Source organism: Monopterus albus, unplaced genomic scaffold (assembly GCF_001952655.1).
Source record: "Monopterus albus unplaced genomic scaffold, M_albus_1.0 scaffold115.1, whole genome shotgun sequence".
NCBI lineage: Eukaryota > Metazoa > Chordata > Actinopteri > Synbranchiformes > Synbranchidae > Monopterus > Monopterus albus.
Window position 1 is genome coordinate 1,222,727 of NW_018127995.1, and position 14,226 is coordinate 1,236,952.

Below are 14,226 nucleotides of genomic sequence, written 5' to 3' on the forward strand. Positions count from 1 at the left end.
GTCTTGTGGCAGGTTTGACTCAGATTTGAGTCCTGATTAGGCCAGATTCTACTTTCCAGTGCCTGTTACAACCTCAGTGTGACTGGGTCTGTTGAGGGAGCAGTGGAATAGAAGTACCATTATTTTCCATTTGCTACTAAGAAATATCTTTTATGATACTATTTACTCATACCGGTTTCATGTTTGTATTGTACGCCTCACTGGTTAAAAGCCTTTTATAATCCTTTTTATTTATTTTCTTGGGAAACCAGCTCTGCTGTCAGATCAGATTCTCCGAGTAGCACTCAGCACATTTTGATGACGTATGACACATTTGACTCTGTTTATAATTATCAATTTTCATCCTCTCTTTATTATCAGAGCAGCCGCAGAGTTGCCCAGGAGACACAAGTGTAAGCTCACGCTCATCTGCTATGGGTGATTAGCATGAGGAATTACTGCTGGCAGCCGATCAGTGAAGTGTCCAGGTGGTTGCAGGCGGGTTGACACCAATGAAGGGATTTTGAGAGGGTCAGTGCTTCAAGCTCAAGAGTTTTGTTTGTTTTTATGTTTTTGCAAAACAGCAATAAGTTTGTTGTGTAAAATCTAACTATTATGTTAAAAGCACATTTTCATGTATCTCCTTATTTAAACACACACACACTGCTCTTGTGCCCAATTCTACGTGCACATGACAACATTGAATAAGGTCATTTATCACATACACAACAGAACAATGGGCTCTGCTTTGTGAATCAGGGTGCACGGCACAGATCACCATTAAGGTGTGTGGTGCCCCCGGTGCACGGGCTTTGTCGACCTTGAGGCCAAGCATGTCATATCTGTCACATTCAGGCTTTTAATGTCAGGCCTCCCGCGCTCACACTGACAGGAATCCTGTGAAGAGTTTTCCTCAGAGGAAACTTATTGTTGTCTGGGACATGCAGAGTTGAAAATATAAATTTAGCAACTCAGATCCGCTGCCAAGAGCAGATGGTGACACATAAAGCTGAATTCTCTTTCTGTCCATGGTGAGGATCTGACAGTCTCCATGTTTCTGTGTGTAGTAGGACTGGTGCTGTTGCATTTAACTGAGGAACACTGTGTGTGCTCCAAAGGTTGCTCATGGCTTGTAGCACAGAGGATTGTTATCGAGCAACTCAAAAAACGGACTCTGTGTGTGTGTGTGTGTGTGTGTGTGTGCTCCTTGATGCACTTTACTCTTCCAGTTTATTTGGAATTAACTAGGGATGCCCTGATCCAGGTGTTTGGCCCAGATATGGATCCGATTCCTCTAATCCTACCTGCCAGTTCCGACTCTGATCCAATACTTATATTTAGGTATATTTTCAGGACCTCCTTGATCAAATAATTACATTTATTATCTTAAATTCTTGATGTGACCAAAAGAATAACCGCGAGCTGGACAATGCACTCTCAGAACCACAGATTCATTATAGGGCAGACATAACTACTACTTTGTTTCCATATATGAACACACAGTTTGTGTAACCCGCCCAGTTTAGATATCCCAGTTTAACCATTTGATAACACTGCCTTAACAAAATGTGACGGCTGTCATAGCACCACTGGACAAAAGCATAAAACTAGACAGACTTTAATAGACCTGCCATGTTCAGCTGGTTTGATGTAACAGAGGATAGATTGTGTGTTTTGACTCTTTGTACTTGATGTATTTCAACATTTTGGTGGCGTTCTGGTTGGAGCTACTGTGCTTTCATTGTTTTGGTGGATTCTGTGGAGCGGTTTATGCACGTAGCTCCGAAAAAATAGACTTGAAGCTGAAAATAGGCTTAATTTCATGGCTACAGACGTAAAGCATGAGTGATATGCCAGCAGACAGGCAGGCAGTGACACACACGTATCAAAAACACAAATGAGTCTGCTCCAGTAGAAGACTGTTCTTCTAAATAAGGACCAGAATTGGACCGACCCTGTTCTGGCCGATGCCGATCCTGTGAAATATGTCTGGATCTCTGCAATACAATAAATAGAGGACAGCTCTGGAATTAACTGAAGCACACTGCGTAGTTAGTTGTTACCAGGAGCAGCAAAAGCTGCTGTTTGAACATAACAAAGAAAAGAAGTACAAAGAAACTTGCAAACAGTCGAGTACAGTTTTAAATGTCAGTTGGATTTTGTTATGAAGGTCCCAGAGGGCAGGTTTTCGTGTTCTCCTCACCGCAGTGTTCGCTCCAAAAGCCGTTTGCTCTTGTTTTACCTTGGTCACACCACTTTTTGAGTTATGTTACAGTTCACTCTGCTCTTTATGTACTTTTCTTTGTCTGTCCTGTTTTTCAACTGATCATATTTGATCTTGAACTGATGAAATAGCTGTAAATGTACCTGTTACATCTGCTTGGCATCTGTGTTGTGAAATCGACAGCTGGTTGCTAAGGACGACAGATACCAGAGAGAAGTGTGTGGTTTATGTTTCATGTTTTACTGCTTGTAACCAGCGTGTCCATCCAGCTAACCACTACCATCCTGCACTTCATTCATATCTAATTTAAATTACTCTTTTTCTCCTAATCCACTACGGTGTGATGTGCTGCTCCACATCAGAAGATGCAGCTGTCCTTCCTTCTTGTTAGTGTGCATGTTTCAGTGTGCTGTCACAATAAAGATGTGAAAGATCAGGACTGTTTGTGTTTTATCAGCTTAGAAATACTGTGTTGAAATTTGACTTTGGTGAAGACCAGATAACATTTCATGACCAATTTATGAAGAAAACCAGGAAACTGCAAACAATGCTATGACTTGTTCTTATGACTGTATTTGCAATAGTCAGGAAACCTTCAGCTAACGTACTGCTATGTTGTGGCGAGGTGCATTTTCAACTCTGTGGGAAGTGTCTGAAGTACTTTATATTAACATAGCTGCATACACACCAGTAAGCAGTTTGCATTTTGGATTAACTTGCCAGTTGTTTTCTTCTGGTCTATAAAATGTCAGAAATTTTTAAAAATGTCAGTCACAATTTCATGAAACTGCACATCTGCTTGTTTGACCAACAGTCCAGAACCCAGAGATATTCAGTTTACAGTCCTCACAACTGATAAGCTGGAATTGAGTAATGTTCATTGTTTATACTGAAAAATGTCAGTCAGCTAATCATTTAGTGGAGTCGTATTTTCAGCCCTACAAGTTCAAGTTACACGTGAGTTTGTAATAAACTCAGTCAGGAAGACTCAGTCAAGTGTCACCTGTATGAACAAATGAATGTTCTTCTCTCTGCATCCTGAGACTCTTGTTTGTTGTTCTTGTCAGGTAAAGGTGACGTGTTTGGTGATGTCTTCTGGAAAGAAACCACCCTTGCACATGCGTGTGCCAACGTCAGGGCGCTAACATACTGCGACCTCCATGTCATCAAGAGAGAGGCCCTGCTCAAGGTTTTGGAGTTTTACACAGCCTTCGCCAACTCCTTCTCCCGTAACCTCATCCTCACCTGCAACCTGCGCAAGCGGGTAAGACACCCAGTTTCCTGGAGACAGCACCCACACCCATACAGCGGGGTTAAATTCTATTTAGATATCTGCATGAAGTCGTACCTACAGTCCTTAGCATCCTCACACCAGCATACCCGTGTTGATCCACAGAGCTGCAAACATTTCCACACATCCCGTGTTTATATTCAGTCTGGATTGCCATGTCTTTGTCAGCTGTCTTCTGTGTGAGAGGATTAAATGCTTAAAGAGTTATCAGGCTTCTCTCAGGCCCTTTTCTGTGTTAGCCCACATACACAGTTAGAGCTGTGTTAGCCCACATACACAGTTAGAGCTCTGTTAGCCCACATTCACAGTTAGTTAGAGCTGTGTTAGCCCACATACACAGGTAGTTAGAGCTCTGTTAGCCCATATACACAGTTAGTTAAAGCTCTGTTAGCCCACATACACAGTTAGTTAGAGCTGTGTTAGCCCACATACACAGTTAGAGCTGTGTTAGCCCACATACACAGTTAGACAGTTAGTTAGAGCTCTGTTAGACAGTTAGTTAGAGCTCTGTTAGCCCGCATACACAGTTAGAGCTGTGTTAGCCCACATTCACAGTCAGAGCTCTGTTAGCCCACATACACAGTAACAGAACAAAAGATTTTATACAAATCACTCAGTACTGTGGTGTGTAGGTAGATCTCTTATCCTTTCACAAAGCTCTTCATGGACCAATGGTCTCTGGCAGTCAGTGTGTTATGACCTCTCTATGTAGAAAACCCATAGGTATTCCACAAAAATGCAGGCTGCATCTCTTGGCAATGCTTTCTCCCCGTGTTCACGATCAGGGAAAAGTCACAATACACAAGAGAGGGAGCCCTCAATATGCAGGGGATTCCCTAAACACCAATACACAACCCAAACATAAACTGACACTTTACTAGTTATCACCAATATAGCAGGAAGGGAGGATCTGATGAGGTTTCTGCTACTTTAAAAAGCAGATTTTAGTTTCAATTAAAAAAAACTGCTGTAAGCAGTGACAGACTAATCAATCACACTGCTTTAAAAACATTTCTAAATTATATAAAAATGCTACTACATTATATCTGACTAATGCTTCTTTGCTCTCTCTCATCATATTCAGTCTATTGCATCCAATGTTCCTGAAGGTACATCTAAAGCTCATGAAAAGAAAAAGAAAGATCAACGCAAGTCAAGAGTCAAGAGACAAGTAAGTAGGGCACAAAGTCATAATGAACGGTTAATAAAAAGAGGATGAAAATGGACATGTTTATCTGAGACAGACTAATGAATAGAATATGTAAAAGGGAGAACAGAAAGAGTGAGCAGCAGGAGCAGATTATTATTATTCATGAACAGTGGAGAATCTGGACACAAACAAACAACAAATGTCAGTTTAGTTAACAACTGACTCCCAGTCAACTGAGGAACTACACAAACATTAAGTACTAACAACGCTGCTCTCTAAATGGTTACAAAATCTGATAATAGCAGGTCGAAGGGAGGCAAAATAAAATTAAATTACAGGGCAGGTTCGGCTACAGTTATAGCTGTTAAAAAAAAAAGGTGCGGGTGGCAGCTCATGACAGAGATGAATCTTCAGCCAACTTGTGAAATTGATATATGCTGACCGTTTAACCCTGTCATTTGACAACACTCACCCAAATTCTGAAGGTGTTTCTTGAATCTCATAAACTCTTGGCATTGAATCAAAAATAAAACACTCTAGTTCAAGAAAAATATTATTTTTGACAGTTTCTCAGGTAAGACAATTTATTTTCTGTTCAGTAAAGATGGTGATCATAATAATTAACTGGGAGGAAAATAAGTTATAGCAGATCATTTAAGTGTTTGTTTACTGTTCTCCTGAATGAGTTTTCTGCTACATACATGAACGTGTCCTGTACAATGTAGCGATACTGTAGGTTTTATTTCTTTATGAAAACATTAGAAGTACACACATCCCGTACTCACCTTTACACTTCCCGTCTTCTGCTTTTCTCTTATAATGAGTTTGCCGTTGTTTACTTGCTCTTTAGTTGTTTTTCATGCTTTGTTATTCCCTCGGCTCAATACGTCTTTTTCTCAGCGTGCCTGGAACACAGTAAATAATAGACACAGTGCTGGCAGCCTCATTATGTCCGGTACCCTGACGTCCTAGCAGGCGCCCTCTGCTCTCAGCCGCAGTTTTCATATTGTGTATGTGTGTGTGTTTTTTAAATACTTTTAGGCTCTAATTTATTGACGCCTGTTTGTTTACAAAATGTGAAAATGTACATTCATATTAGGTAGTTGTTCCTTAATTTGCAGTTTTTATTTTAATCAGGTATTTTTACATGGTTATGCAGCACAATAGTATGTGTGGAAAATATGTTTACTCTGAAGTTGTTGTTGTCTCTCAGACGTGATTCAGGGTGGACGTTGACCTGCTCCATCGCTTCAGTAACAACGGATATTAATTGAAATATTGATTGCACTCTTCTAAAGGAAATTCTTTTAATGCAGGCAGCAGATATCTGTGCATGTCTGAAAGAAGTGATGGCTGTGTATCGAGCCCTGCACTTATAGCTACTCTCTGTGCACACAGGCTTAGTTTGGCTCCAGCTCCAGGTATCTGGTTACAGACTAGATGTTGCTTTGTCACTGTGTTTGGCCACTTCATGAAGTTGTTGTCCCAGGTGAAACCAAGCAATAACAATTTGAACTGGAAAACCTGGTCCTCAGACATAAATGCTTTATGTCTGCCCTGTTTGTCTGATGGGATTTAACCCAAACAATGTGTTCATTCACATAATAACTACAATAAAAACAGAGACAACATTTTGACATTTTCACATTTTTGCATCTTCATAACCTGCTGTGCACTGATTAAAACACTGTAGGTTATGAGAACAGTGGGATTAATAAACTGCTAGCGCACACATTGAATTGTCTCCATTTCTCTTGTAATTTGCTCCAAATATCATAGAACTTTCCAATGAATTCACACATTAAATGTGCCTAGAATAATTATATGCTGTCTAATTATTACAGGTTAGTTTCTCTAAAGAAGAGAAGCAGTTTTAACAGTAAGTGTAGAGAATGTGTGGCTGTGTTTCTGTTTTCATAAAAGAGCTGGTGGAATATTTTTGCCCGACTGAGATTCGATAGACTGGCTTCATCAGCTACTCACACAACTTTAGGTTAAGTTAAAAGATTTATTTTGGAAGGCAATACATCTCAGTTAAAGAGGATAAGTTGCTCATTTTTCATTGCATCCCCAGTGTGTAATTTGCTGATTACACGGCAGAGGTTCACACACAATTCTGCCAAGTGAAGCCTTAAAGTGGGTTAAAAAGTAAAGCTCCATTACGGTGAAATAGTTGTTTTTGGCTTAAACATAATCGCCCTTCATAACGTGTTGGCGACTCCACTTGATTCAAAAGAATGTGTTGTGATTCACAAAGATACCTTTAAACAAGCGCTATACAAGTTTAAGACCATTTACCGTTACCAGATGGATCTAATCTTTTGTTCTTACATAACTTCTCCATTTCTTGATCATATGCATTTAACATTAAACTCCGTACGCGTATCAAGACATTCACCGTAACATGCATCATGGTATTTGCCTCACGTTAACATTTTCAGGCCAACAGCTTACTGCAAATACATCTGCTGTTTAGCAATAACAAATTACCAAACTGTGTTGTAGAATATCCTTGTGTGATACAGTTTACTCCTGCTGTAATAGGTGCGACTTTAGCTTTCACAGTACACTGCTTCACTTACTCTAGTACTGGTTGAGTTACCCAACTTTTATATTTAAAATACAGTACACATGACTTTTCTTGCAGAATATGAAAACATACAATCTTATACCACGATCTGAGTAAGGAGCATTAAGTAGAAGCTGGAAGGTACGACAGAACTTTGTGTTTTTCACTCCGTGTCTCACATGAGCATTGTACTATATCTTTAAGGTTACTGATGTCTAGGAGCTCTTTGGTCACCGGGGTGTGTGACAGCTGCTAGAGTGCCACCGTGATGCAGATAAACTATTTGTAGCAAGAGCTTAGACGGGACCTGTGGGACCCGAGGAGACCACAATATGCAATATTGGATACTTGTGTGCATCCATAAGCGCTTCCCACCACATTCCCTCTTCAGCATGTTCTCAGTCTCACTGTCCGACTCATGATTTAATGTGAACCGCTTCCTTCCTTGCATCCTGACTTTCTTACTTGTTTCCCTCTATGCTGCAAAATGCTTGTTTGTATGTGAGAAAGAGCATTTAGTAATCATGTCTCCGTGCTGTTCAGGGCTCATCATGCCCACACAGTGCACCCTCATGTATCCTCAGGGCCCTGGCAGGCAGGCACACTGCGTTAAATAGAATTGGTATCTGTACAAGGTTTGTTTACATGTGTCACTTCCTCAGACACAACATTTTCAGTGCACACAGTTGTGCTTCTGTCATAGATGTAATTGGAAAGTGCAGCATGGAGAATCAGTTGTTTATGTCAGTCACACCGGTCCAGTCTAGACATTCAGCCAGAAGCTCAGTACTACTGAGTGATTTACAGCCAAGTCTGCAGTCTCACTCCCAAAGGATACATTAGGATGCAAAAAGGCCGAGTAGCAAAGCTAGGTAATAAATATTGGGTGTTATTTATAGTGGCTGCACTCCCTGAAGTTGGTCATTGGTCATTTCAAGTTTTTGATGGAAAAAATACTCAGACCATGAACAAATCAGTTGGTGATTGGACACTTCGCTGTGTTTCCTTGTTCCTTTAAACATCTGTAAACAAAAAGGCTGCTAACTTGTTTTTATGGCGACACTGTCTTTCTGTTTACATCGGCCAGAACATGAGTGGAAACCCTGGGGCAGCAATAGCAAAATATTATTCATCGTTTCCTGCCATTGTCATTTCATAAGCAAAACCAAAGAAGAAACCATGATCCATGAAAACAAACTTGTAAATAGACTTAACCTTACAGTATCTAGCGCTCTTCTATGCACTGACAGCACTTTACACTGTTTGCCTGTTCGCCCAACATTCACACACCCGTGATACTACCAGGAGCAGTGACCCTCTTGACTTCCACAGTCAGCCACCCCAAAGTGTACAGTAAGTGTTTTGTGTCTAGGCCCTTAGTTGTCAGTGTCTCTGACTCGTCATCACACTAACAAAACCCACACGATTTCCATTTTCTTAATTCCTGACACTGTTATGAATCAACACAGTGTATCTGCAGATAAATGTCTGCCTGGTGTAGACTCACCAGGAGGATCATGCTGCGTTCATCCTTGTGCTGCTGAGTTTCAGAAACTTACAGTAAATAAACAAGTAAACAGGGCTCAGAAATCTGCTTTTTGGTGAGGAGGCGTCTGCTGGGAGGCTTCACATGCTGCACTTTTCAGGACAGCTTGTGCACTGGGAAGGACAGACGTCAGGGCTAAAGGCTGGGAGCCTGCAGACTGGGAGGCTTTCACCAGCCCTCTGGTAGATTATTCATGTGACTGATAGTAAAGGCGGGTGGGTGCACAGGGAGTGTGTGTGTGTGTGTGTGTGCGTGCTTACAGCACAGTCAAGCAACACTTTGTGCATCAAAGCGAAGTCTCTGGGTGGCAACGTGTGTTTTCTCTCACCTTAGTAAAATGTGTGTACAGTGACTCTTAAGGGCAAGCAGAAAGAAAGGTAGTACTTTGTTTGTGCAGGGATGGACATGTCTCCTCATTCATAACATTTCAGAAGCACTCATTCCAGGGACATTGTGCTAACAGACAGATTATGTAGACATTACTTTATGTTGACATTACTTGCTCCGTCACAGAAAAGAAGCTCAAATCAGGCATTTCAGATTTCAGTAACTGTTGTTTCTATATTTGTATGTGTTACACTTCCACTCAGATGTTCTATGTTAATCCAAGTTGATGCAGTTTGTGGCTGTCGCTTCGTAGTGGTGCAGTGTAAATTGGGCTAAAGCCTTGTTTGGCAGCAAGGTTCCCTACAACTCTTCAGGACTAAAAATAGAGCTGTAGAATGTGACTCCAGGCGAACTGGCTTCTCCTGAAAGAAGGCTGAACAGAAGCTGCAGGCTAACATAGCAGGTGTCCACAGGCTGTGGAAACAGTTACACACTTCTCACTGTTGGTGATGATTAGTTGTCCTTCTGGAAGTGACTTCAGCTTGTTCTCATCTGCTGCTACCTCTTGTAGTCTGTGACTTTTACACAAGTCAGCTGTGAAGACTAAACAACAACAAACAAGTCTGAGCCACAGATGAACTTTTAGATGTTTATCAGACACAAAACACTTCCAGTGCTTTGCAACTCTACAGCTGTGGGGAACTTAACTATTTACAGTACCTGCATTTTACTGGTCATTGCAGTCCCTTGCCAGACGACGTTGTGCTGCAGCAAAAGTTGATCCTGGTGCAACTTTTTTTAATGCCAGACGACGCTGTGTTGTTTTGCCAAAGCCCTCTGTGTTGGCACCACCACTGCACCACCAGACCAAGAATTCGTGCAGGGCTGTGGTCTGGGCACAGCCATGGATCTTTACCACTGGTGGGTAAAGGTTTTATCCTCGTGACTGTGACCGTTTTAGGACATCCTAGAACCAGTTTATCAGCTCGGCTCAGACCCATGTTGTCACACTTGGTTAAGCTTTTATTAGCCTTAGCTGTTGTGTATGAGGTTCAGATGTACTTGGGTTGAGCTGCAGTTGAAGTGAATGATAAAGTACCATCAAACCTACACGGATTTCAAAAACAGATGCTCCAAGTTAATGTGGACTAGAACCCAACATTACTGTACCTCGGCAGCATGCACGACCCTGTGCACAAAGAGCCGAGTCCTACTCTGGTGAATTAAAGCTGAAAGCCAGAACCTTAATTACATTCTTTCTTTGGTAATTGTTAATTTAATTTCATGACTACACTGTAGTATTTCTCAGTTACCCATTGTACTGTATACATTCAGTATTTTAAAACTACAATACTCATTTGTATAAATCAATTTCAGTAAAGGAATCAATGGACTGAACTGCAGCACCAGTACAGATACACTCCAGTGTCAGTTGTTAAGTCACGGTGCACTGAGCTCTCTGTGGTCTTTTATATCCAATCTGTGCTTTTTTGCGTGTTGTGGAAATGGAGGTGTGCTGTAACAGACTCCTGAAGGGGATTTATAAGCATGTAAACATAGTTTTCGTGAGTACTGACTACTGACCCATTCCTCTGTGAAGGAGTTAAGGATGCAGTTGATCTTCAGTAGTCACAGCAGTTAAGAGTGAGGCTGTGTGTGCGTTCACCTCACACTCATTAGACCATGGAGTTCCTCAAAATAAGCTGATGTAAGTCCAGTTTCCTGGCCAGCAGTCTCTCTCCTTCCATCTCTATTTTTAGATGCTCTATGATACCAGCAGCTTTGTCTGCCCGAACAGAGCTGTACCATTCCTCTCTCGCCACCACTTCCCGTCACTCGCTCTTATTGTTATTTCATTTTCTCATCGATGCGGGACAGTAGTCAACAGTCGGGTCCAACACGTGCAGGCCTGCGGTCCAGTTTGAATCCTTTTATTCACTCCGCCTATTGCTGTGTGAGCTAGTCGAGCATCTGTTCCTCACTCTGACTGCTGGTGGTTTGTGAGAGTTTGTGTGCAACAAAGAACTACAACACAACAAAAAGAATTTAATCAAGGATAGGACTGAGTGCACCAACACAAAGTTTCTCCTCAGGCATCCAGGATTAAACTTCCTGCACCAACACCAGGAGTATTACTCACCTTCACCTGGCACAGTGACCCCTACATCGGACAGGACAGGTCACATGACCAAAGGCAGCAGTTCTACTGTGAGAGGAGCCTCAGTCAGTCTGAGGTCTTCACAGGCCCACTTCGTTCCACTGTAAATCAGCTGTAAACCTCAGATACAAGTTCCCTTCCCTTCCTTTTAAAAAAGCTAATTGACTTAACTTGAATAACTAGTTCACTGTTGTCTTAAGTTTTTAATTGATAAAACCAATGGCGTTAACTGACTGCAAGACACTAATTCACTAAACTTTAGATATGATGAGGGATGTAGCCATATTTATTTGTCATTTCACGATATCATGATAGAAAAATGCCTCTATACCATCATGGGACTGTGAAAGTATCTACCAGGGTATTATCTGTGGTTAGCTCGCTAGTACACCTGCTTTCACCAGCTGGATATTTAGTCAGACTGGGTTTGGGTTTTACAGCTGGTCTCAGGTCTGTGTGTCAGTAGAGGAAATACTCGACTATTAGCTTCGATCACATGGTGCATTGTTGCCGTTAAAATAGAACAGAGGTGAGTGTGTGAGCTGAGGTGCAGGGTAAATGCAGCTGATGGAGCATCGTGCTGTTGTCAGGGTTGGTCTTCTCTCTGTTCAGGTCTGTTCTGTTTTGGATCTGGGCTCTTTTTCTCTGAAAGCTAATTAAGGAGGTTTCAGTTTGTTTTGGGTTGGGTGCCAAATGTTGGACCTGTGTAGACCTTTACAGTCAGTGGAGAAGCAGACAGCACAGTTTAAACCTCAGGAGACTGTGAGGTTTGTTAATCAGCCTTAAGAATTTCTTTGCTCTTTTACTCTTCTTAATTCTGTATAATGTAATTATGAGCACAATATTTTCTCATTTTAAAATGGGAGAACTGGTCCTTTACTTGCATTTGTCCCATGTTCCCTCATCAGCCTCACAGTGGAAGAGAGGGTACAGTGCCTTGCGAAAGTATTCGTTCTGATTAAGGGTAAATGAAGAATGTGGTAATAGTTGAACCAACACCAACCGTCGGAGAAAGACGGTGATCTTCTTTATCAGGGTGACATGCTTTGTTCACCCCCACATCTTCAAGCTACTTCAGTTTTTCCTTCTTACAGACAAGAATAATCATTCACATGGTCACTGGCTGTTAGTGAAACATTCAAGAGGTTTTTTTAGGCAGTGAAGCAACCAGTGTTATCCTTTCTGGGGAGAACAGACTCCCGTCAACAGGCTGTAAATACCTTTACCCACCTGATTCTGTCTTTGACTGTGTTAACATTCTCCAGGTGTGATGCCCCAGTGTCCCTGTTTGCCAGAAGAGGAAAGTGTTTCATTTGATTCTAAATAGATATTAGATTCCATTTAAAAGTTTTGTGCTCATCGATTTTCTGTATTTATTCTGTTTATAGACTTTATATGTCAGCTTCATGACCTTATGTGACCTCTGCTGTCACAGCTACGACTGAGCCTTTTGTTAATGTCTTTTTTCTCTTGTGCTCAGTTTCATCAGGACTGAAGTTTGGTCACATATTTTTTTTGCCACCATTGATTTTGTGAAGGGCAGAGGCCTAGAAAATCATTGTGCTTATAGTCGAGGGACCGCCCGTGTCTCAGGTCTTCTTTTGACTTTTGTCTGCTGAGCCCATTTTCCAAATTCAGCGAGTTAAAAACAAAGCTTTTATACACTGACATCTTTAAACTAAACCCTTTGAGGATCTAGTATTTAATAGATACATTTAATAATTGCTTTTAAATACAATTAAACACTGAAACCTGTTTTTAAAGCAAACCTTTCTTAAGGCTTCATGTCCTTGTTGAGGTTTAACATTTGTTCTTGGCTAAACAGTAGAAAGGTAATTTATTCTGTCAGTTTACAGAAAATCATATTTTTTTATTTTGACAATCGTGTTGGTTTGAATGAGGTAAAACCAGCTCAGCCCCCGTGTGCAGAGTTGGTGTGTATCAGGTTGTGTTTGCTGGCTTATCTGCATGTGACCTGCTATACAAACCAGTCACGCTCCTCCGTCATTCCTGCACGGCGCTCTCTCACCACATTCACACGGCCACTTCCTGCAGGACAGTTTCAGTGATGAATGAGCAGCTCTGCATAGCCAACAAACCAGCAGCGGTAAAACAGAGACTGATTTCCTTGTCGATGGCACAGAGACATCAGCTAAGGAAACAGAGAAACAGGCTGGAAGGAATCATAACCCATGATGCTTTGCAGTTTGGTAGATAAGGAGGCAGAATTCATGCTCTCTCACTTTGTGTGATCCTGTGGTACACAGCCCTCATTTCCTCACTCGCCTCACTTCATCATGCATTGTGCTTTTCCCTTTTGGACAATTTTTGCTGAACATTTTCTCCAGTGTGAAAAATACAATTTCTATATATCACTGTCATAAAGTTTATAATCATGGTGAAAGTGTTGGAGCAGCAAAGGAAATGCTACAGACACATGGGTAATGAGCAGGTATGTCTTTGGTGCTACTAGCATGGATATTAAACCTGCTGTCATAAATATACAATAGGTCAATGAATATTTTTTAAATATATATTTAGCTCACTACAGAGCAACATCATCATTCAGCTGATGAATCTAAGTCTACTCTCCCTTCACTTTGTTTCTGAGCAAAATATTTGCAGCTCCACTGCTGTGTGTTGTTTTAACTCTTCCACAGTGACCTGCATTGGCCCTTTGTGATCCGGTAGCCGTATCAGCAGAGGTCAGCGTTTGTCTGAAACCATTACAAAAATGTTTTCTGATCTGATGTTGCTGTGGTCATCGTCTGTGAGGTGTGGGCATAAGAGCTGCCTGGTTAGTTGGTTTCCATTGTCACTGTTAACATAATAGGTTAAGGTGTAGTTGTGGTCATGGTTTAAATGAAAAGGTATGAATGGTTGACTAAGGCATCCCAGTACTGTCCCAGTCAGAGTGACCCATCATCCTTCCTGACCGATGCAGACTGTGTCACTGTCAGTGGTGAACAATTCCTGTAACAG

The 14,226-nt window shown here is 41.4% G+C and overlaps 1 protein-coding gene across 4 annotated transcripts in view; it reads left to right on the top strand.

Moving 5' to 3' along the window:
• kcnh5b (potassium voltage-gated channel, subfamily H (eag-related), member 5b) overlaps positions 1-14,226 on the top strand; it is a 119,345-nt gene that overhangs the window by 86,635 nt on the left and 18,484 nt on the right. For all 4 annotated transcript variants that reach the window (XM_020611583.1, XM_020611584.1, XM_020611580.1 and 1 more), the window contains one exon: positions 3,271-3,467. In XM_020611583.1, coding sequence (XP_020467239.1) covers positions 3,271-3,467 — 197 coding nt within the window. The remainder of the gene's footprint in view (positions 1-3,270; positions 3,468-14,226) is intronic.